At 42.2% G+C, this 24,186-nt stretch overlaps 1 protein-coding gene across 2 annotated transcripts in view; it reads left to right on the forward strand.

Moving 5' to 3' along the window:
* The window catches only part of LOC141108568 (SLIT-ROBO Rho GTPase-activating protein 3-like), a 152,594-nt gene that overhangs the window by 115,960 nt on the left and 12,448 nt on the right, over positions 1-24,186 (forward strand). For both annotated transcript variants that reach the window (XM_073600287.1, XM_073600286.1), the window contains exons 14-20: positions 6,786-6,920; positions 8,257-8,359; positions 17,909-18,142; positions 18,283-18,359; positions 18,857-19,037; positions 19,963-20,055; positions 22,561-22,710. In XM_073600287.1, the coding sequence (XP_073456388.1) occupies positions 6,786-6,920; positions 8,257-8,359; positions 17,909-18,142; positions 18,283-18,359; positions 18,857-19,037; positions 19,963-20,055; positions 22,561-22,710 (973 nt within the window). The remainder of the gene's footprint in view (positions 1-6,785; positions 6,921-8,256; positions 8,360-17,908; positions 18,143-18,282; positions 18,360-18,856; positions 19,038-19,962; positions 20,056-22,560; positions 22,711-24,186) is intronic.

The raw sequence follows: 24,186 nt of genomic DNA on the forward strand, positions 1-24,186 counted from the left end.
TCACTGTGGAACCTAAGGGGTTAATCCTTTGCATTGTGTAAAAAGGCTGTTTGCTCCTGTCTTCTCTGATCCTCCCCTTCTTCCACAGTCCCCAATCTATCATAGTTGCATAATAGGTGAGGTTGAAAAAAGGCACAAGTCCATAAAGTCCAACCTATGTGTGTGATTATATGTCACACACATATTGTATATCCCTGTATGTTGTGGTCGTTCAGGTGCTTACAGTCAGGTCCATAAATATTGGGACATTGACACAATTCTAATCTTTTTTGGCTCTATACACCACCACAATGGATTTGAAATGAAACAAACAAGATATGCTTTAACTGGAGACTTTCAGCTTTAATTTGAGGGTATTTACATCCATATCAGGTGAACGGTGTAGGAATTACAACAGTTTGTATATGTGCCTCCCACTTTTTAAGGGACCAAAAGTAATGGGACAATTGGCTGCTCAGCTGTTCCATGGCCAGGTGTGTGTTATTCCCTCATTATGCCATTTACAAGAGCAGATAAAGGGTCGAGAGTTTATTTCAAGTGTGCTATTTGCATTTGGAATCTGTTGCTGTCAACTCTCAATATGAGATCCAAAGAGCTGTCACAATCAGTGAAGCAAGCCATCATTAGGCTGAAAAAAACAAAACAAACCCATCAGAGAGATCGCAAAAACATTAGGTGTGGCCAAATCAACTGTTTGGAACATCCTTAAAAAGAAAGAACGCATCGGTGAGCTCAGCAACACCAAAAGACCCCGGAAGACAACGGAAAACAACTGAGGTGGATGACCGAAGAATTCTTTCCCTGGTGAAGAAAACACCCTTCACAACAGTTGCCCAGATCAAGAACACTCTCCAAGAGGTAGGTGTATGTGTGTCAAAGTCCACAATCAAGAGAAGACTTCACCAGAGTGAATTCAGAGGGTTCACCACAAGATATAAATCATTGGTGAGCCTCAAAAACAGGAAGGCCAGATTAGAGTTTGCCAAACAACATCTAAAAAAGCCTTCACAGTTCTGGAACAACATCCTATGGACAGATGAGACCAAGATCAACTTGTACCAGAGTGATGGGAAGAGAAGAGTATGGAGAAGGAAAGGAACTGATCATGATCCAAAGCATACCACCTCATCAGTGAAGCATGGTGGTGGTAGTGTCATGGTGTGGGCATGTATAGCTGCCAATGGAACTGGTTCTCTTGTATTTATTGATGATGTGACTGCTGACAAAAGCAGCAGGATGAATTCTGAAGTGTTTCGGGCAATATTATCTGCTCAAATTCAGCAAAATGCTTTAGAACTCATTGGACGGCGCTTCACAGTGCAGATGGACAATGACCCGAAGCATACTGCGAAAGCAACCAAAGAGTTTTTTAAGGAAAAGAAGTGGACTGTTATGCAATGGCCAAGTCAATCACCTGACCTGAATCCGATTGAGCATGCATTTCACTTGCTGAAGACATAACTGAAGGGAAAATGCCCCAAGAACAAGCAGGAACTGAAGACAGTTGCAGTAGAGGCCTGGCAGAGCATCACCAGGGATGAAACCCAGCGTCTGGTGATGTCTATGCGTTCCAGACTTCAGGCTGTAATTGACTGCAAAGGATTTGCAACCAAGTATTAAAAAGTGAAAGTTTGATGGATGATTGTTAATCTGTCCCATTACTTTTTAGGTCCCTTAAAAAGTGGGAGGCACATATACAAACTGTTGTAATTCCTACACCGTTCACCTGATTTGGATGTAAATACCCTCAATTTAAAGCTGAAAGTCTGCAGTTAAAGCACATCTTGTTCATTTCATTTTAAATCCATTGTGGTGGTGTATAGAGCCAAAAAGATTAGAATTGTGTCGATGTCCCAATATTTATGGACCTGACTGTATCTAGTTTTTTGAAACTATTGATGCTCCCCGCTGAGACCACCACCTGTGGAAGGGAATTCCACATCCTTGCCGCTCTTATAGTAAAGAACCTCTCTTTTCCTCTAATTTTAATGAGTGGCCATGTGTCTTGTTAAACTCCCTTCCGCAAAAAATTATGTATTTTGGGCCCTTTTTATATTGGTGCTACATTGGCTTTTCTCCAATCTGCTGGTACCATTCCAGTTAGTAGACTGTCAGCAAAAATTAGGAACAATGGTCTGGTAATTCCCTACGTACCCTCAGGTGCAAGCCATCTGGTCCCGTTTTTTTTTAATGTTAAGTTTCCCAAGTTTAATTTTAATTCTGTCCTCTGTTAACCATGGAGGTGCTTCCTGTGATGTGTCATGAGGATGAACACTGCAGTTTTGGCTACTGAAGCCCCCAGATTCCCTCGTGAAGACTGAGGAGAAAAATAAATTCAATACCTTCCTTATGGGGCCAATATGGCCTGTCCTCCCTTTTTTACTGTTTACATACTTAAAGAATTTCTTGGGATTTTTTTTTGCTTCCCTCTGCTATGTGTCTTTCTTGTTCTATCTTAGCTGCCCTAATTGCACCCTTACATTTCTTGTTGCATTCCTTATATCGGCTGATGGAAAAGAGCCTTGGGGGCAAGCTGCACATGCTCAGTTTGGTGTGTATTGCTAGAGAGTTTTTTTTTCTTGGGAGAGTGCATGTGATCAGCAGGGTCAGGGGTCATGCAGCCTCAAAGGACAATCAAGGCAGACGACTCCTACAAACTTTAACCAGCCACTGATAGAAGTGATAAGACTGTTCCAACTGCTGATGAGAAAAGGTATTTAGCAGTTTATAGTTACTAAAATAATTGCATTTCTGTGTACTGTGGGAGGCCAGATATACTGAATGCAGCGTGCTAGGTTTAGTAACACATTATCTTGGTTCTTCCTGGTGATGCAGTCTTCTTCCAGGCTGTAGGATCTCTCCAGACTGCTCCTTGTAGCTTGGAGCCTTGCAAAACAATCAGTACTGATCCTTTGTCTTGAGCACATGCTTGTGTTTCAAATCCTTTTGCCCTCCACTTACTTCCTGTAGCCTTACTTCCTTTCCTGAGCTCATGAACCAACCCAACAAGTTAATTAGCATATGCACAGGGAAAGGCTAGTTTCTAAAAATGTTCATGTCACTAAAATGCATTATTCTTATATTTATGCTATAAAAATCACTAAAATAGCCATAGAAAAACAATGGACAACTTTTTTTTAGAGACTTTCATTTACTGAGCTTAATTCATTTAGTGCACAGTGTTGGATGCTCCTTGGGCCAGGTGCTTCATCCTAATTTTTCCTGATATATAGTGTAACACATTGTTTTTCTCTTTTAATAAATGATCCTGTTATTAAAGGACATCCTCTATAGACTTCTTTACTCTTCAAACAGTAAGATCTCTGGCAGAGGGAGGCATGTTTCTTTATTTCACCTACAGTGTCACAAAGTTACATAGTAACATAGTTGGTCAGATTAAAAAAGGCCCAAATCTGTCTAAATCAACCAATAAAAAAAATTAATGAATGGAATAAATTAATTAAATAATATAAAACCTCCATATACAGAATCCTATACCCAAAGTTGATCTAGAGAATTGGCTAAAAACACTAAATTGTGGTCCAATTTGCTATAGCAAATTTCTTCCTGATCCCCCTGGAGGCAATTGGATATTACCTGGATCAACAATCTCTGCTGTTCTTACCTATAATTATTATCCAGTTTTATTTTGTGCATATAGGAATGTATCCAGCCCTTTTTTAAGCTGGCCAGAACTGGTTCTATTCCACATTTTCACAGCTCTTACTGTGAATAAGCCTTTCCATATGTGAAGCTTACATCTCTTATCATTCAGATGTAAAGAGTGCCCCCTTGTCCTTTTTAATAGCCTGAAAGTGAATAACTCTACAAGTTCGCTATATGGACCACTGTGTATTTGCACTTGCTGATGAAATCGGGTTTTGCTGTTCATGCAGTAAGAAATTATTATTCATTATTATTATTAGATATTTAGATCAGTACTGGCAGGAAGTATGTCAACTATCAGGGGAGAAGTATCTTTCCCCACAATCACACATATATTTAACACATCTTCAGTTCTGATAATGAGCTATAACTGATGTTTCACATATGTCACATATTTGTTTACTGGTTCCTAAATGATACTAATATCATGAACACAGTCACATATGGCAAATTAACTCTTTACCAATATTTATGCCAAGATCAAACTATTCTAATATCTTGCCGCTACTACTGAACTCTCCTCTGCGGTCTTTCTCTAATACAAAAAACATTTCATTTATATCAGAACACTTAGCAACACTGACAGATTTCTCTCCTCCTCTGAGGTTGGTTTTCTATGTCAGTTTCTGCATGGGCTCACCACTGTCCAAAAATACAGTTCTACATTTTAGTTCTGATATAAGGCCCTTCACAGGCTGGCTCATCAGTCTTCAGGTTCCCAACCAGAATGTTTATTCCATCTCTGTCACTGCATCCCTGGACATCACCACTCCCTACTGAAACCTGTTGTAAGTGAAATGTATATATGTGACTGTGTTCATGATATTAGTGTCATTTAGGAACCAGTAAACAAATATGTGACATATGTGAAACATCAGATTATCAGAACTGAAGATATGTTAAATATACGTTAAATATATGTGTGATTGTGGGGAAAGATACTTCTCTCTGATAGTAGACACACTTCCTGCCAGTAATTCCATTGCATGGTACTGCTGTGATAACAGGAAGGAACTCATACTCAGATAAATTGTGTAAAAATAATATTCAGTAAGGCATATAAGCACTGTTGTGGTCTGCAATAGAAATACATAACTAACGGGACCTATTTTACTGGAAAAGCTCTCAATGTATTTTTTCTTTTATTTGCTTGTGGTATAGTGATACCTGTCTGGTTATTCTGGGTCTAGAGATGCTCAGTCTCTTGGTCTAGAGATGCTTATGTTGGGGATTGCTCTGTAGGTCTAGATGTGGCTATGGCTAGGATCACACTCTGGGTCTAGCGGTGGCTATGGTTGGGATGTCTCTCTGGGTCTAGTGGTGGCTATGGTTGGGATGTCTCTCTGGGTCCATAGGTGGCTATGGTTGGGATGTCTCTCTGGGTCCAGAGGTGGCTATGGTTGGGATGTCTCTCTGGGTCCAGAGGTGGCCATAGCTGGAATTACTCACTAGGTCTATAGGTAACTACATTTGGGATCTGTTTCTGGGTGTAGAGGTGGCTATGGTTGGGATCCCTCTCTAGTTCTATAGGTGACTACATTTAGGGTCTCTTTTTTGGGACTAGAGTTGGCTATGGTGTTAATCACTCTCTAGGTCTAGAGGTGGCTGTGGTTGAGATAACTCTCTGGGTGTAGAGGTGGCGGTCCTAATCACTCTCTGGGTCTAGAGGTGGCTACGGTGATAATCACTCTCTGGGTCTAGAGGTGGCTACGGTGCTAATCACTCTCTGGGTCTAGCGGTGTGTACAGTTGGGATCGCTCTCTGGCTCTAGGGGAGCCAGTGATTGGCTATGGTAATGATCATTTCCTTGATCTATAGTGTTGATCACTGTCAGACTACAGTCAGTGTGTTAATGTGGTGCCATTTCTTGCCTATATTGGAGTTAATCTGGTCATCACTCCCTAATTGTAGTGTTTCTGTGATGGTCATTTCCTAGCTACCTTGGTAGTCAATCCCTTGCTATAATACTGGTCCTTCAATAGCTGTGGTGGTGGGCAGTTTTTGATTGGAATGGCAGTGAATTTATGCTTGTTGTGGTAGTGGTGGCCATTTAACTCTTCTATTATGAACTTTTCCTAATAAATACCATGCTTTTTTGTGTTTGTCAGTGTTGTCAATTTGTGTGACCATGTTTTGTGTAGTTCCTGTTTTTGACCTTTCCTTTTGACCTTTTAATGACTTGTATTTTTATAATTTATTATATTATTATCAACATGGTGCAAATCACACCAGTACAATGAGGGCCCATTGCTCTAAGCTGTTACTTGCCACTTTGTTGTATTTGGAGTGCATACCTTATCTCATTATTTCTAGTAGTGGTCCATCCCTGGATGTAGCTGTGGTCAGTCCTTGCAGCCAGTAATGGTTGCTCCCTGTGTCCTGAGGTGGTCAATCCCTTTGTCCAGTGGTGGTCTGTTCATGTGTCCAGTGGTGTTCGCTCCATGCGTCCAGTGGTGGATGCTCTGTGTCAGGTAGTGCTTGCTCCCTGTTTCCAATGTTGAACTGTCAATATTTCCATTGGTGGTTGATGCCTGTGTTAAGTGGAGGTCTTTCCTTCTGTCCCTGTGCCCAGTGGTAGTTGCTCTTTGTGTCTAGTATTGATTTCACTCCTTAGTCCTTAGATAGTTCCTGTGTGGTCTGTCCTTCTGTCTATTTGTAGTCTATTTCTGTTTGCAATATGGTGGTCTGTCCTTGTGCCAGTGGAGTCTGTTTCTGTGTACAGTGCAAGTTTATCCATGTGTCCAGTGTGTGCTCCATGTGTCCAGTGGTCATGTCATGTGTGCCGCCAGCATTTGTTTTGCCTAATGAGGCTCCTTGAGTCCATTGGTCATTCCATTTGTCCAGCATTTAGTCCCTGTGTCCGCTGTCATTCTATGTGTACATTGGTCCTAAATCTAGTCTCCTGTTGTGCAGTGCACGATTACTTCTCTTCTTTTCCTCATACTGGGTTGCTTATCTTTCTTCAACCTGCAGTAAACAAAATGTCTACAACCTACTAACCCCTGATTTGTAACCTTGTAAAGCTTTAAGTACACAAAACCTTACAATATGCAAGTTTACGGGAAGTTTGTTCTGATTAGAGTTCTCATTTAACATGGTGTCCCCTTTTTTCCTGACAGGTGAGGACCCGCTGGACTCCAGCTACACTGGAAACGATGTGGATTCTGTAGCCGGGGTTCTCAAATTGTACTTCAGAGGCCTGGAGAAGCCACTGTTTCCTAATGAAATGTTTCATGATCTGCTGTGCAGTCTCCGTGAGTGCATATCCTTATATCATATTTGAATGAGTAAAAAGGATGTCTTTAATATAGACTAGAGATTCTTTATAGATGCCATTGAACTGACTCACTCACTGGCATGTTCCCAAAACTTTGGAACTTAATTAGGAAGATCACCACAGGAGTCCAAGAGGGCTATAGGAAGGCAATGAGTAATTTAAACCCACCAAAAAACAAAATACCAGTTTTGGGTGGACTGGCCATTTATTTATATGATACAAAGGGGAATGATGTACTGTGATCCATAGTAATCTGTCCAAGATCTGTTCTCATTCATCAAGCTGATAAATGTTCCAATGAACTGGTTGCAGGACATACTTGGTAGCATGCTCTTTTTTTTAATGGTTTTTACTACATATACAAGTGCAATCAGTTTAATATAAATAAATGCTAACATGTTAAGTGTACCAGTAAGTGTATTTAAGTGAGAGAGAGAGAGAAGCAGCACCACTCTGAGTGCAGTATGTCAGTTAAAATTCAATGTTTAATAAAAGAAAGATCAACTCACATTTTGGTGAGATATAATGTGCATGGCATAAGTAGCTTGGGCTCCTGTAGTCCAGCTGGGCAGCGGTGTTGGTCAGCAGTTCCCGGCGGCTCTGGTGATTCCCGAGGTTTCGAGGCTGAAGACAGTCGCTCCTCAGCGGTGATGGACAGGAGGCGTGGTTGAGCTCACGTTCGGAGCATGCATGCTCCTTTATAAGGCATAGATATGTGAGTTGTGAGTTAAACTTACTTTTATTAAACATTGAATTTTAACTTACCTACTGCACTCAGAGAGGCGTCGCTCCTCTCTCTCTCACCCATATCCAGAGTGGCTTCTGCTCTTTACAGTTGGCTGTCCACACTGATACAGACCAGAGCCCTTTAAACCCTGGTCTGGTCTCAGCAGTGAATGAACTTTGCCTACTGACACAACTGGAACTTGGAACTATTTCCATATTGCATTAGCAGCGTTTCTAGCGCTTCATTTTTTTAAATTTTTAAGTGTGTTTGTAGTATATTTATAGGAGCAACCATATTTTTTCATTATACATTGCTGGGCTGGCCTTACTAGTGTACTCTTAGATTATTATTTTTTTGTTCAGCATGCAAAATCTAACAGATTCCTCCATCCATGCTACACAGTGTAGATAGATGCAGGCCATACATATATCCTTGACATGGGGAGGGGGGAACCTTACCAGTGGGGCAGGGGGTTGTCCTTATATTAATATAGATTTGGATATGTAATTTTCAACATTCTTTATATATGTAGGTATGACTTGTTATAAATATAATGTGTAATCTCACTGTCCTTCTTTCTCCGCAGAGCTGGAGACACAAGATAGAGTAGTTCCCCTAAAGAAGCTGGTGCAACAGCTGCCCATCACTGTCACACTTGTACTACGATACCTCTTTGCCTTTCTAAACCAGTAAGTAACCCAGGAGTTAACACGACCATAGACCGTTAATGGACTCTGCTTGGCTTTAAATTGCAATATGTACCAAAGCAAAATGGCTGCAAAAAACAGACATAATTTATTTGGGTGGCTGGGATGTCAATCACTAAAGGTGCCAAGGGTTTGATTTAGGGATTGCAGTTTGGAGTGCAGTACGTACACAAAGCTAAAGGAAAAAAATATAGAAAAAGCTTTCTTATAAAGCATTAGGATGGTATTTTACCTAAGAGGTCTAGCTGCACTGTACCTAAAAGGTCTAGCTGCATACTGTGGTGAACAGAACCTAAACTCCAAGTTTTGAATGTCTTTTTTAATTTATTTTTTTTTTACTTGGGCTCCAGCAGGCTTCTCAGGGAGCATAAGCATTGCTTGTTGGAGCACAGTAGTTGTCACTTGGCAGGAGTGTGCCTGATTTCCGGAGATAGAAGTCCTGGATATAGTGCCCTCTTCTAGTTAGGCTCATTTTAGTTGTTGGGTTTACTGTAGTCAGTGGAGCAGTAATCTGTTGTTTGGCTAGGGCTTTCTAAGCTGAGTGTTTGATTTCTCCATCCTGCTTCTGGGAAAAGTTTCCAGCATATAGAACAGGGAGAGTCAAATATCCAGTAACGAATATTAATCATACAGCCAATCCCTGGAAGGAGGCATCCAGAAGGTGGCTGGGATAAATCTTTGTGAGGCCTGCTCAGAGTGTTCTTTCCTCTGCTTGGAGGGTTACAGTTCTCCTGGGGCTGCTGATGCTGGGAGGCAGCTAGGGTGTGACTTATCTATTCTCAGCAGCCCCTCTGTTGGTTAGTGCTACATAGTCTTCAGAGCGCTGCTGCACAGGGGCATATTGGGAGGACATTGTAAACAATTATAGAAAGAAAAACGTGATATAAACCTTATCGTACAGTACAGGACACTGGCTGAGTCTGAGTATTTATAGACCTTAGGTTACAGGTCCCTACCTTCAGGTGATTGGACACTGGCAAAGCTTTTGAGCACATGCCACCTGGGTGCCTACCTTCTAACCCTTCCTTACTCTGGGAGTCCTCTGTTTTTTCCAAAAGTCCTAAGGTGATGGACTTCTGACGCTTATGGAGAACTCTAGTTTATTGGGTTGGGTGGACTCACTTAATTTGCATAGATTTCCTCTTACTCCCTGTTTGGCTATGGGGCAGGAAGGGAAGGGAAGTCTCTGCAATGGGACAGGGATGGTAAAAAATAAACTGACAGGGGCTATAACCCTCCCTTACTCTATATAAAATGAAAAAAAAAGTGTTGCCTATAGTTCTGTTTAAGCACAAATTTCTGATAATTATATGGAGAGGACTAAGAAGATATAACTATGCCAATGGTGCAGCCGAAAACATAGAGCACAGTGAGGAAGGTTTGTGGTCCAGGATGATAGTACAGTCAAAATTAGAAGCTGCCTCCCCCCCCCCCTCCACAGTTGCGGAATGCCAGCCGCCTGCATACCGGAAGCAGTGCGGCCGCTTTATGGGGGTGCTAGAATAATTTGCCTCTCAGCCCAGTCCACCCCATAAGACTGGCGCTACACTAACAACGCAAGCCGGCGTGGACTCTTTCCGTGCTGCCCCCCTGCAAAGTGCTGCCCTAGGCCTAGGCCTTGTCGGCCTAGGCCAGGATACAGCCTTGGGTGGAGGGCTATGATGTTCAAGAAGATGGGGCTGTGCTAGGGAATGGACTCTTTTTGCAGTAGTCCAACTTTTTCAACAAGTTCAAAGCCTCCTTGCAAGAGAATATAAAAATAATTTTGGAAAAGGATTTTTTTTTTTCTATTTCGTATGTGTTTACTGATTGTTTTACCAGAATTTATTAATGCAATGACAAAACATAATTCACTGGTAGCTTGAAAGCAGCATACATAGCTTTTAAAGGCATTAGAGACACACATGCACATATATTACCCCCTCCCCAGGGCACTTGGCATGCAATTAAGGCCTGCCATACTTCAGTGGATTATTGACTATTCTTTATCATTAGACCATAAAGAGATCACTACTGCAATAAAACACTTACACTTAAGTGTGGTTACATGGTGATCATGCCTTTATTGATTGCAGAGATAATTCCATCAGCTAACAAGGAAAATTAACTGGCTTTTTATATTTTTCACATCCAAAGTAGAGAGATGTAGTATTTTTTCATCTGTATTGGCAAGTCAAGGATATCCAAATTAATCCAAATAGACATTGCAGGGTGGAAACCCTTTATAAAAACTCTTACCTTTTAAATGTCTCCTATATATTATATACCTGCACTCCATGTCAATCAAAACGGACCAAGTGCCCATGCAGACACAGAAGTTATGTGGGCACTCAAAGGACTATAAGGGGTATCAATGAGAAAAAAATTCTCTCTTGATAATTACAGGACATAGGGAGTCTTTAACCTTTGGGTATACTGCTGCCTACAGAAGGATTGGACTTTGGAAAACATAACTGTAGGCCAGCGCAGGGTACAATCTCTTTTTCCAGGGTTACAAACTGGAGTTTTATTCCCTGCCCCCTCCTGAGTTTCTCACCCCAAACCTTCCTGTGCCACCATACAGATTACCAGATCTCCACTGAGAACTCTCGGGTCTTCTGGATCAAGGTGTCATTGCCCCAATTCCTGTAGCAGAATGGTTCCAAGGGTTTTACTCTAATATGCTCACCGTTCCCAAGCCTAACATGGGCATTCAATCCATATTGGGTTTCAAAGCTCTAAACCTCTTCATTTGAGTCCAAAATTTCCACATGGGATCTATAAAATCTGTCCTCGCCTCGCTTCACCAGGGAGGCTTTCTGGCTTTTGTTGATATCAAAGATGCTAAGCTTACATGTCTGCATCTTTTCAGCGCATTAGTCATTTCTTTGCTTAGCTTTGCTGCACTCTTCTGACATCCCCATTGTGGGATACTTGGACAACATCTTGTTGAGAGAACATTCCACAGGATTTTACAGTGATTCAGATGGATCCTGAACCTTGACTGGTTTGTCTCAAAATACGGGAATCTTCTAATTGGAAGCAGTGAAGGCTTTGGTTGCTCTGAGGATCAAGTACACTAAGATCTATGCCTTTACTGCCCTGAAACCTCATCTTTGTCTACTTTGCAGGATCTATATGGAGGGCATTTTGGTGATCATTATTTCTCCAGACTGGCCAAGGCAAATATGGTATGCCAAGACTCCTGGCAGACGCTCCTTGAGCTTTGACGGATCGTCATAATTTTCTGTCCCAATGACCAAATTGGCATTACTCACAGCGCTAGCAACATGGCGGTTAAAGCTCAGGTTCTGAGGGACGGGGCACCCCAAAATCTGGGATTCCTATGATGCAAAAAGTAAGTAATTCTACTTTTTTCAAGGTCTATCATCAGACACGGAAGGCATATTTCACTTGGTGTGATTCTCAGGGCTTCCACCCCAGAAGTTTCTCCATGGGATGAATCCTCTTTGTCCTGCAGCTGGGTCTGGACCAGTGCTTGGCTGTCGTCACTACCAGGTGTCAGGTTTCTGCCTCGTGGACTACTGGCCTCTCAGACTTTTGTACAGAGGGGCTCCCTTGGAACTTCCCCAGGTCCGTTCCCCTGTGTCTCCGTGGGATCTGAATATGGTTCTCTCTGCACTTTGGAAACTCAACATCACCTTGTAGCCATAGCCATTACCTCTAGGAGGAAAGTGTCTGAAGGTTTTGTATAGCCACAAGGTGGTGTTGAGGCCCAGGACCTTCTTCATGCCTAAGGTAGTTTCTGCCTTTCACATTAACTTGGACATTGTTCTTCCATCCCTCTGTCCATCTCCTGTTCTCCAAAAGGAAATTTCCGTCTTTTATCTGGATGTGGTTGGGGCTGTGAGAATCTCTCAATCACTGCTTCTCTCAGGACTGGTTCCTTTTTGCCATTCCATAAAGATGCACCTGTTTATGGTTCCAACATGTAGAGGTGGCTCAGACTTTTCACCCTTTCCAGTCAAGTTATCTCTGAGTGCTACCCGAGCTTTTCAGCATTAAGCAAATCTGTTTCTCAGATATGCAAGGCTGCCACAAGGTTTTCTGTCCACATTCTGTAAGTTTAACCAGGTGTAGTTTTTGAGTTGCAAGCATTCCCCAGATTTCTATTGTTCATGTTGGGACTGTTAATAATCATTTGATGTGTTGTCCACCCATCAGTTGAAGTGCTCTTAGTCATTCAAAAATGTAAAGAAGTCCTGTGGCCCTTAGTGGTTGAGAAAAAAAGATAGGATTTTTGTACTCTATGTAAAATCCCTTTCTCTGAGTCCATTCCAGGACACAGATCCCATTCTCTCATCCTTTTATGTTTATGATCATGCTTTCAGGACTGCTTTACTACAAAACTAAGGCATGCTATTAATAGGGGGGGGGGGGGGGTTATAACCTGGGCTGGCATACAGTTTTTTTGTTTGCTAGAGTCCAATATTCCTGCAGGCTGCAGTATTGCCTGAAGGTAAAGACTTCCGTTGTTATAGACTCCAAGATAATGGGTTTTATGGTGAGTACACACATTTTTTTTTTTCATCAATGCGTGCTGTGTGCCAAGTCATGTGGTTTCCTGCATTTCTTCTAGTGTTTTATAACATTTAAGAAAAAAAAAAAAAGAAAAAAAAAAAAGTAAAATGAGGATGCTTTAAAAAAAAAAAATAATAATAAAATAAGCAATTTGTAAATAAACAGAAAAATCTAACCAATATTTGGTGTGTTAGTCTTTAAAACAGCATTAATTCTCCCAGGTACACTTACACACAATTAAGGATTTTGCAGACATATTGACCAATCTATGATTCAGGCCTGGTTCACACTTGTGCAGGTTGCAGCTTGCATACTTTAGGTGCATTTTGCATTTTTCAATACACATTTTTGATCCATTGAAGTCTATGGAACCAAAAACCAGAAAAAAGTCCCCGGTCCTTTCCATAAAATGTTCACAGATGTGAACATGACTCATAGGAAACCATGTTAAATGGACTGCAGTGTGTTTCTGCAAAACTGAATACACACAAATGCATAGGTGTGAACCAGACCTAAACAGTTATACTAAACAGATGCTTGTGATCAACAAGATAACATGCAGGTTTCATCAAAAAGAATTCTTCAAATAGTTGAAACCCTGCAAAATGTGTTAAAAAAAATAAATAAAATATGTGAGCAGCAAACACAAAAGAGGATATCCTCTCTAATGAATAACAGTAAGTAATAAGTGTTGCGCTATTGTGTATATGTGGAAAAAATGTAAAATAGAAACCAACATGCAAACAGTCAATGAAAATAGAAATTGTTTTTGATTATCGGAAGTGACTGAAATAAGATTCACCCCTAAGGTGAAGTTATTCAACAAAATCAAGTGGAAAAAAAAATGTCCAGAAAGAGACTGGCACTGAAGACAGTTAAAAAAAAATGTGGCAAGAATGAGCACGGTACAAGACACAGGGTGGTCTCACTACATCAATAAATTCTCTCACAAGCAGAAATTTAAAGAAAGACCAGCGTTTCCAGATGTGCTGTGCAGGTACGTTTGCAGAAGCACAAAGAAACAAGCAACATTGAGGACTGAAAACGCAGTGGTCGGCCAAGCAAACTAGGTGGAGCAGATGAAAGGCACGTCATGTTGACTTCCCATTGGAATTGTAAGATGTCCAGTGGTACCATCAGCTCAGACTTCTGTGTCAAAGTAGTATACCCATCTACAATCCAGAGATAAGTGGTCTTCATAGGAGACTTGTGGCTAAAAAGCCATACCGCTTACCTGGAAACAAGACCAAGTTGACTCGCCTACGCACGTAAACACAAAACACTGGTGTGCGGAAAATAGCTGCAGATGCTCTGAACTGATGAGTCCAAATTTAAAAAATCTGGCTGTAACAAAAGGAAGTCCAGAGCTGTATTTTTGCACAGAGTTAGGATTTTGATCACAGTTAATGGTCTCCTCAATGTTGAAAAGTACAGGCAGATACTTATCCATCATGCAACACCATCAAGGTCTGATTGGTCGCAAATTAATTCTGCAGCAGCATACAATGTATAGTCAAAGTCATTATGAACTGTCTTCAGAGAAAAGGAGTCCTGGTAGAAATGGATGGCTCCCACAGAGCCCTGATCTCAACATCATTGAATCTATCTGGAAGTAGATGAAAAAGAAAAAACTGAGGCTGCCCAAATTCACAAAAGAACTGTGGTTAGTTTTCTTGGTTGTTTGGAACAACCTACCTGTGGTTGTAAAGTTTAAATAAAAATAATTTCCCTACTACTTTAATCACATTACTTACTTGTAATATGTCTCATATTGTGCAGGCAATCGGATCCTGGAGAACTCTCCTGTGCAGTGATGCCAGGATGCCGGTCTTCTTCCTGGCAGTGAACTTTTGGTGCTGCAGGGGTTAACATCTTAGGGGTCCTCAGGCAGGACAGCAGTACAAAAACAAAGACATGCCCCCTCCTTCTTCTGCCCCCAATGAAGCGTTCTTTCATTGATCACACTGCCTGTAAAATGATCTGTGAATGTCAGAGAGCATCATGTGACTGATCAGACTCTCCCCCCATTCACATGAACATGTTACAAGCAGTGCAACAATGGAGGAAGATTGGGGGGCGGGTCCCTATGGGATTATCTGTAAAGCTGTGATGCCTGAAGACCCAAAACTGTTAGACCCTACAGTACCAGGAGTTCAGCATCAGGAAGAGGACTGCCATCCCTGTACATGAGATTTCTTCCAGGATCCAGCTGCCCCGGGCATCCATCATTACAAGTGACGTGACTAAAGCTGTAGGGATTTTTTTTCATAAACTTCTGTGTGTAAATTTACCTAGAAGAATTGATGCTGTTCTAAAGGCAAATTACTGTATGGACACATTTTGTAGGTTAAATAAATACATACTGTAAGTGGTCCATACAGTGAACTTGTGTTGAGTTATTCACTTTCAGGTCATTACAGACAACAAGGGGGCGCTCTTTACATCTGGAGGAAAATAGATTTAACCTCCACATACAGAAAGGCTTCTTCACAGTAAGAGCTGTGAAAATGTGGAATAGACTCCCTCAAAAGCTGGTTCTGGCATTGTTTTAAAAAAGGGGTGGAGGTATTCCTAAATGCACAAAATATAATAACACCAGGGGTAGTTAATTCAGGGAATATTCAATTGCCTCCTGGGGGATCATGAGGGAATTGTTTACCCCACTGCAGCCAATTAGATTTTTCTATTAGTTTGTTTTTTTATTGGGTAAACTAGATGGCCGTGTGCCTTTTTTCAACATGACTAAGTATGTAACTATGTACCTATAATAAATACTGTGTGTACAGTATACAGTGCCTTGAAAAAATATTCATACCCCTTGAAAATTTCTACATTTTCTCATGTTACAACCAAAAACGTAAATGTATTTTATTGGGATTTTATGTGATAGACCAACACAAAGGGCACATAATTGTGAAGTGGAAGGAAAACGATAAATGGTTTTCAAAATGTTTTACAAATATGTGAAAAGTGTGGGGGGCATTTGTATTCAGCCCCCCTGAGTCAATACTTTGTAGAACCTCCTTTTGCTGCAATTACAGCTGAAAGTCTTTTTGGGGATGTCTCTACCAGTTTTGCACATCTAGAGAGGGACATTTTTGCCCATTCTTCTTTGCAAAATAGCTCAAGCTCTGTCAGATTGGATGGAGAATGTCTGTGAACAGCAATTTTTAAGTCTTGCCACAGATTCTCAATTGGATTTAGGTCTGGACTGTGACTGGGCCATTCTAACACGTGAATATCTTTTGGTCTAAACCATTCCATTGTAGCTCTGGCTGTATATTTGGGGTCGTTGTCCTGCTGGAAGGTACTCCGCTCCAGTCTCAAGTCTTCTGTAGTCTCCAGCAGGTTTTCTTCTAATGCCCGGTACACACGGTCGGACTTTGTTCGGACATTCCGACAACAAAATCCTAGGATTTTTTCCAACGGATGTTGGCTCAAACTTGTCTTGCATACACACGGTCACACAAAGTTGTCGGAAAATCCGATCGTTTTAAACGCAGTGACGTAAAACATGTACGTCGGGACTATAAACGGGGCAGTGGCCAATAGCTTTCATCTCTTTATTTATTCTGAGCATGCGTGGCACTTTGTCCGTCGGATTTGTGTACACACGATCGGAATTTCCGACAACGGATTTTGTTGTCGGAAAATTTTATCTCCTGCTCTCCAACTTTGTGTGTCGGAAAATCCGATGGAAAAAGTCCGATGGAGCCCACACACGGTCGGAATTTCCGACAACACGCTCCGATCGGACCTTTTCCATCGGAAAATCCGACCGTGTGTACGGGGCATAAGATTTCCCTGTATTTGGCTCCATCCATCTTCCCATCAACTCTGACCAGCTTCCCTGTCCCTGCTGAAGAAAAGCGTCCCCACAACATGAAGCTGCCACCACCATGTTTCACTGTGGGGATGGCGTGTTCAGGGTGATGTGCAGTGTTAGTTTTCCGCCACACACAGCGTTTTGCTTTTAGGCCAAAAAGTTAAATTTTGGTCTCATCTGACCAGAGCACCTTCTTCTACATGTTTGCTGTGTCCCCCATATTGCTTCTCGCAAACTGAACTTCTTATGGCTTTCTTTCAACAATGGCTTTCTTCTTGCCACTCTTCTATAAAGGCCAGATTTGTGGAGAGCACGACTAATAGTTGTCCTGTGGACAGATTCTCCCACCTGAGCTGTGGATCTCTGCAGCTCCTCCAGGGTTACCATGGGCCTCTTGGCTGCTTCTCTGATTAATGCTCTCCTTGCCCGGCCTGTCAGTTTAGGTGGACGGCCATGTTTTGGTAGGTTTGCAGTTGTGCCATATTCATTTTTTTTTTTTTCCATTTTTGGATGATTGTTTGAACAGTGCTCCGTGAGATGTTCAAAGCTTGGGATATTATTTTTTTTATAACCTAACCCTGCTTTAAACTTCACAACTTGATCCCTGATCTGTCTGGTGTGTTCCTTGGCCTACACGATGCTGTTTGTTCACTCTATTTACAAATTAGGTGACTTCTGAAGGCGATTGGTTCCACTAGATTTTAATTAGGAGTATCGGCTTAAAGGGGGCTGAATACAAATGCACGCCACACTTTTCACATATTTATTTGTAAACAATTTTGAAAACCATTTATCATTTTCCTTCCACTTCACAATTATGTGCCACTTTGCGTTGGTCAATCAGATAAAATCCCAATAAAATACGTTAACGTTTTTGGTTGTAACATGACAAAATGTGGAAAATTTCAAGCGGTATGGATACTTTTTTAGGGCACTGTATATATAACCACATAGTATCACTTCTCCTGCTGCATTCCTTGCTATGTAAAATACATTGAAAATCCCATGTATTGGCCACAACATTGAAGTGTTTTCACATAAGCAATGGGAACTTGATCCAGTCGTTAAATGCAGGAGGTAATTTACAGTATCTTTAAAAGCAAGTTTTTGATGAACTGATCCTTTACTGGTTGATCTTAAATGACAGGTCCACATCTTTGTTTCCCTGTTTCTGTTTTGTCAAGTTTGTCACAATACAGTGATGAGAACATGATGGACCCCTATAACCTGGCCGTGTGCTTTGGCCCTACGTTGGTTTCTATCCCAGAGGGGGAGGATCCAGTATCCGTTCAGGCTCACGTCAATGAAGTTGTAAAGACTATTATTATTTATCAAGAACGGATATTCCCAGGACAAGCAGAACTGGAGGGTCCTGTCTATGAGAAATGTATGACGGTGGAGGAGGATGAAGAGTACTGGTGAGTAGAGTGTGTGACCATGACCAGTCACTAGCTCTATATTATAGTGCACATATAGTTATTTGCTTGCTTTACAGCCTGGGTTAAAGAATATATGATTTTTATTACTCCTAAAATTATTTTTAACATTTTTCTTGCAGTGACACATTAGCCCTGGAAGTCACCATTGAAGAAAGTGACCAGGAGATGCACCAAGAAATAGGTGTCAGTGAGGACGGTAAAAATCTATCTATCTATCTATCTATCTATCTATCTATCTATCTATCTATCTATCTATCTAATCTATCTATCTTAGGTGTTGAAGTATATTTTCACTTCTGCAGCCTGTGATAGGACCAACTTTTTATTTGCTACATGTTCTCATTCACATAGCAAAAATATATATTTAAGAATTGCTGTTTACCTTTTTACATGCCCTTTTCTGAAAACTCCAAAACTGTCCAAAAAAAGTTTTACTCTGTAATGCAATGTTAAGGAGGGGCTCTCCTTCACTGTCCATATTCAGGTTGTGTGTGCTCTCTCGCTACTCGCTATCCTGTCATACAGTGCAGGACTAATAGTCCTGCATTGTATGGCATAAATATAGAATAGCTATTGACTTTCATAGTAAGGCAATTGAGGTGTTAGCACTCTACCTACATTAGTGTTATTATAGATTATTTGCTGATAATGGTCAAATTAGCAACTTCCTGTTAACGCATTGGTACTTTCCAGAATTGGACACAGTGGAGGCCACAGCCAAGTTTGACTATTCAGCCCGGACAACGCAGGAGCTGTCTTTCAAGAAGGGGGACACAATCCTACTTTACTGCAAAGCATCTGGGGACTGGTGGAAAGGGGAATTATCAGGGATGCGGGGATTAGTCCCTCACAAATACATCAATATTCCTGAAGGGTGAGTGATGATAATAATCGGTCTAGTGAGTTATTACGTAAGCTGACCATGTACTAACTATGCAATCTGATCGTAGGATATCTGTACAGTCCTCCTAAGAGTTACCAAAACTATGAAATACGAGGACAAACCTAAACAACCAATCCAATTGGCTTCAATCAGGAAGGCCCTTGCAATACAAAGTTGATGGTAGATCTAAAAGAGATTGTACAATCACATTTTACAGTATGATTTGATTGTCATCCTTATTGAAACAAGGGCCTGGTAAATTGAATTCTGTAGGGGGTTAGGGGACCCTGCAGCAGATTTGGCCATCATGTAGGAAATGAGGTTTCTGGATAGAGCTGGGGTTAACTGTGAGGGATAGATCTCTGGAGAGGGCTGGCAATGTGGGAGACTGAATAGTAATATGGGGCTGGGGGCACCATGGGACACTATTGGAGGCACTAAGGGGGGGGGGGGGGGTGGCTGGAGGCTCTGTAGCTAGCTAGTGGGCACTGCGGAGCGCTAAGGGGCACTATGGAAGGTTTGTGTGTACTGAGAGAAACTAGGGGGCCTGGGAGCACTGTGAGAGGTTAGGGAGCATTGTGGACCACTGTGGGAGGTTAGGGAGCATTGTGAACCACTGTGAGAGGTTAGGGAGCATTGTGGACCACTGTGAGAGGTTAGGGAGCATTGTGGACCACTGTGGGAGGTTAGGGAGCATTGTGGACCACTGTGGGAGGTTAGGTGGCATTGTGGGAAGTTAGGGGTCTGCAGCTAAGTCGAGGCCTAGGGGGAGGGAGGCCACAGGGTGGCAGTTGGTCAAGGCCTTGTGGTTGAGAACCACTGATATAGTGTATGATCAGACTTGGAGATGTTGAGACTAATACAATAGAATATAGTTGACAGTGCTAATTTTCCAAAATCTTCTTTCCTATTCTAGAGCAGAGAAAAAATTAGAACAGCGTGCACTGAGGAAGGAGATGGACGCAGGAACTGCTCTTACCCCTGATGATATTTTGGGTGAGCCCAGCAGGTAAGCGGTCTGTGAAAGATAATTGAAGAAGCAGCACTTAGCTAGATGCACAAAACAAGAAAAAAAGCAAATAAAGTGTGTGTTGGGTTTTATTCTATCTGGAGCTCCATTAGTAAGACCACAGTTTCAGGTGTAATGAGGGTAAACCTCCAACAGCAACACAGGTAGAAGTAAAAACATTTTACAGTAGGTGAAGGTTAGAACCCCTGTCAGTTTTTTTTTTTTTTTATTGCCGTCTGTGTCCCTGGTGAAAATCGTCCCCTACCTTCTTCCCTTAGGGATGAGCTTGGGTTCGGAGTTGGGTTTGGTCTGAACTCATGTTTGGCTGAACCTGGAAGCAAGCTGTCATTGCCAACCCAAAGAGCTGCACATAACAAAGGGGTGGAGATGCTTGTGACATCATTGACTTCATATGGCCACATGGCCATATGAGGACAGTGACATTAACCCAATATGGCCACATATGCATATGTAGTCCATGTCATTAACCTCATATGGCGATATGACCATATTAGGTAAAATATGTCATGAGTATCCTCGCCCCTTTGTTTACATGCACTTGCAGGATGGGGAATCCCCCACCTGCAGCTCATTGCCCCAGCAATGACAGCTTACTTCCAGAATTCCTGACAGCTTACTTATGGGATTCTTCCAAACTTGGGTTCAGACTGATATCCATGCATATTCACCATGCTGCCAGACATCCATACGTCACACTTGTAGACAATGAAAAGTCTTTTGCTTTGTTTTGTTGTTTTATTTAGGGAATTAAACTTGGTTGGGGGAAAGGGTATGGGGTGCCCATAGAACAAATTGGTATTTGCAATGATATATCAGTTATGATTTACATTTCCTCAAATAGAACAAAATGGTGGATTCTAATCTTGACAGCATTACTCCAGTCCATTCTCCTCCTCTGCACTCTCCCTGCAGACTTCTACCTCCAGTTCACTTCTCCTTCTGCACAACACTTTCCTGTCACAGCATTAGACATCCTGTCCCGCCATCTTGAGCTGACTAGGCCTCCCTCTGAATAAGTCCTAGTATTAGTTTCACTTGATGATTCTTAATAGGCCAGGGGCCTGCAGCACCCCTTCTTGACGGCCCTGAACATTTAGTTGAAAATAGATATTTGATGAAGGATTACTGATCCCAGTAGACCTGACTTGCAAATCTTGTGCCATCCGGCTGCAACGATTTGACACAAACCCCCACAGTCTCTCCTCTGACTCTGCACCCAGATCCCTGGCATGCCTCTTCCAGATCTCCACTGTGCCTCACTCACCGACTCCCGCCTTGAGTCCCTCCTGAAGGATTTGCCCGGGCCATGCAGACCGACTGCTTCTCCAGCTCCTGTTCCAGGACACCTCCCCATGACCGTGTAAGGAGAGGCTCCCTCCCAGCTCCCGAGCTCCTCCGCCTGAGTCGCACCCCCCCAACCCATATGGGGGTGCTCCTCCTGCATGCAGTCTAGCACTCCATCCTTCAGTTCACCCAGCCGACAACTCCCCCCCCCCCCCCCCCAGCAGGCTGACCATGAGTATATGTAGGAGGCCTGCCCCCTGCCAATCCTAGTTGGGGATTGGTCAGGGCTCCTCACATGTACTCCATGCCACTCCAACTCTGTCGTGCCCCTCTTCCAGAACATTCTCACTGAAAGCAGGGGAGGTGCCCAAGAGATGAGGTACATGTCAGTCACACCCACTGCTACACTAACCACTCCCTGCCCCCAGATCAAAAACAAACAGGCCTAGCTTGCAGCATAGGCCTGCTTAAATTTACCTGTACTGACAGAACCTACAACACTACACCTTTAGCACCTGCCTATTGTAGAGGGTGCTACATACTGTATGTAATGTGAGGGCCTGTGGAAAAAGTCCATTCATTTTATATACAATTATGTGTGCCTCACACTACCTAAGTGTTGGTCACCAGCATATAATGAGTATGGCCAGCTTTTGCAGACAGACTCCTTTTTGATTTCCATGATTGTGACTGTTGGAAGATGTGGTCAATGTGTTATGCACTGTTCTCTTCCAACTTGTATTACTAATGCAATACATATGCTGTAAAAATGAATGGAAAAATCCAACAACTACCGTTGTATTGGCCATGGGTGAAGCTGGGAATGCATGTCACCAGAATCTCCAAGAGAGAATTCAAAGGCCAGCAATTCATCCCTGTAACTGGCCTACAAGTACATGTACTTGGATGAACCTTGCTTCAACAGGTCTCTTAAGGAATGGGTCTGCCTGGTTTTGGCCGAGTGGACCATGTGTACCCCAGTCCCGGCCAGGAGTCTTGCACCCCAGAGGATCAGGGCCAGGGTCTTTTCTCTTTTCTCAGAGGAAGACGATGTCTACATGCTGGGCACTTTTTTTTTTTGTGGTTCACTTTTTTGTGTGCTCACTTTTTTATTGAGCCTGGTGTTTAGTGTGCGCACTTCACAAGTTCAGCTGTATTAACAATGAGATATTGAACTATTATTTATTCCCAACTTTTCAGGGTTCGTGTAAACTCTGACAGCGCCTGCTCTCCTAGAAAACGCAGTGAGGGGAGTCCCATCAGGAAGCTCAACTCTCCGTTCATGGAGGCGCCCCGACTTCCTTTCCCAATGGCTCACCCTGGACCAAGGCTTCTAGGTCATATTGAAAGGTAAATATGGTCAGATTGACGGGATAGGAACATAGGTAAATAATGTTAGGCAGGTTTACAATTACAAAAACGTTGAAGTGGAGTTTTTAAAGTAGGAATCCTTCCCATGCTATTTGGAGCACCCCTTAGAACAGCCTTTCTCAACCGTTTCAACACAGAGGAATCCTTGAAATAAATTTCCAAACTCAGGGAACCCCTGCTAAAAATTATTTTATCTACAATTCATGATACATTAGTGTGATGGTCAGTGGGAAGAATGCTTCTTACACTTTTAGTCATTGGGTAGAATTCCTCCCCTTACAGATAGCTAAAGGATAAAGATACCAGAGAGCTTTCCTGGAGCGCAGAAATTTCTCATTGCTCAAGGAACTGCCTATCAACCACTAGAGGAACCCTAAGATTCCATGGAACCCCGTTGCAGTTTTAGAAGACAGCGGCTCCATAGAGGAACCATAAATGCAGATGTTGGAAATGGTTCTGGTTGTCATTCACAAAGCACTAAGGGGTGTATTTATGAAAAAAAAAAAAAATTGCATAGCTGTTCGTCTATTGAAACTGCATGCAAATTTGCTCTCTTAGAATCGGGCTAAATGGAATGGTATTGGACCATATTCTCTGTAATTCAAAGGTATGAATACAGGAAATAACACATTATGGCATGCTTCTCAACGCCATCGATTTCTTATGATTGTCAGCTCAATCTAGTGGCTATATTGTGGTATTTTCAGCATTTAACCATTTGCAGAGAATACAGCCTGAGACCAATCGATTTTGCCCAATTCTCACAGCATAAATTTACATGCAGTTTGCACGGATAAACAATTGTGCAATTTTTTATTTTTTTAAATACACCACAAGGGTACGCAGATCAACAAAGTCCTTCTTTTATGTTCTGGGTCATTAACTGAAAGCGGTAAAGGAGTTAAATTCTTAATCAGAGATTAAAGTGGAAGAAAAGCCTAATTATAACTATTTTTAAAAATGTTTCCTCCCCCTCCTGCTGCTTATTCTGCCTAACCTGTATAAAAAGGATTTAAGTACTTACCTTTTTTCAATCTGCTGCGGTCACTTGATCCTGCAGCTTTGTGTAAGGGAACGCTCTTCAATGGTTTAAAATTCCTGGAGCCGTGATGTCACCCATAGGCTCCCATGGCCCAGCCTCTCCCCTGCAGCAGCCACTCACATAGCTGTGAGATTATGTGACTGGAGTGGATTAAAATGTGTAGGTACACAGAGGGTTAACTGCTCCTTTTGTGCAGGGGATAGGAGTACTCACCTGATCCTCCGATCCACCAGTAAACGGTGCTTCTCCACGACCCAGCAGTGGACTGTTCACTCCAGAGCAGGTCTATGGGCGTGATGACGTCAGGAACAGTCCACTTCACAAGACAAGACAGCGGGGGGGCAGGAGCCACATGGACCAGTCTTTTGTGGGGAGGATGGGAGGATTAGGTAAATACCGGTATATCTCTTTTC

This window comes from Aquarana catesbeiana, linkage group LG09, assembly GCF_042186555.1.
Source record: "Aquarana catesbeiana isolate 2022-GZ linkage group LG09, ASM4218655v1, whole genome shotgun sequence".
Taxonomy (NCBI): domain Eukaryota; kingdom Metazoa; phylum Chordata; class Amphibia; order Anura; family Ranidae; genus Aquarana; species Aquarana catesbeiana.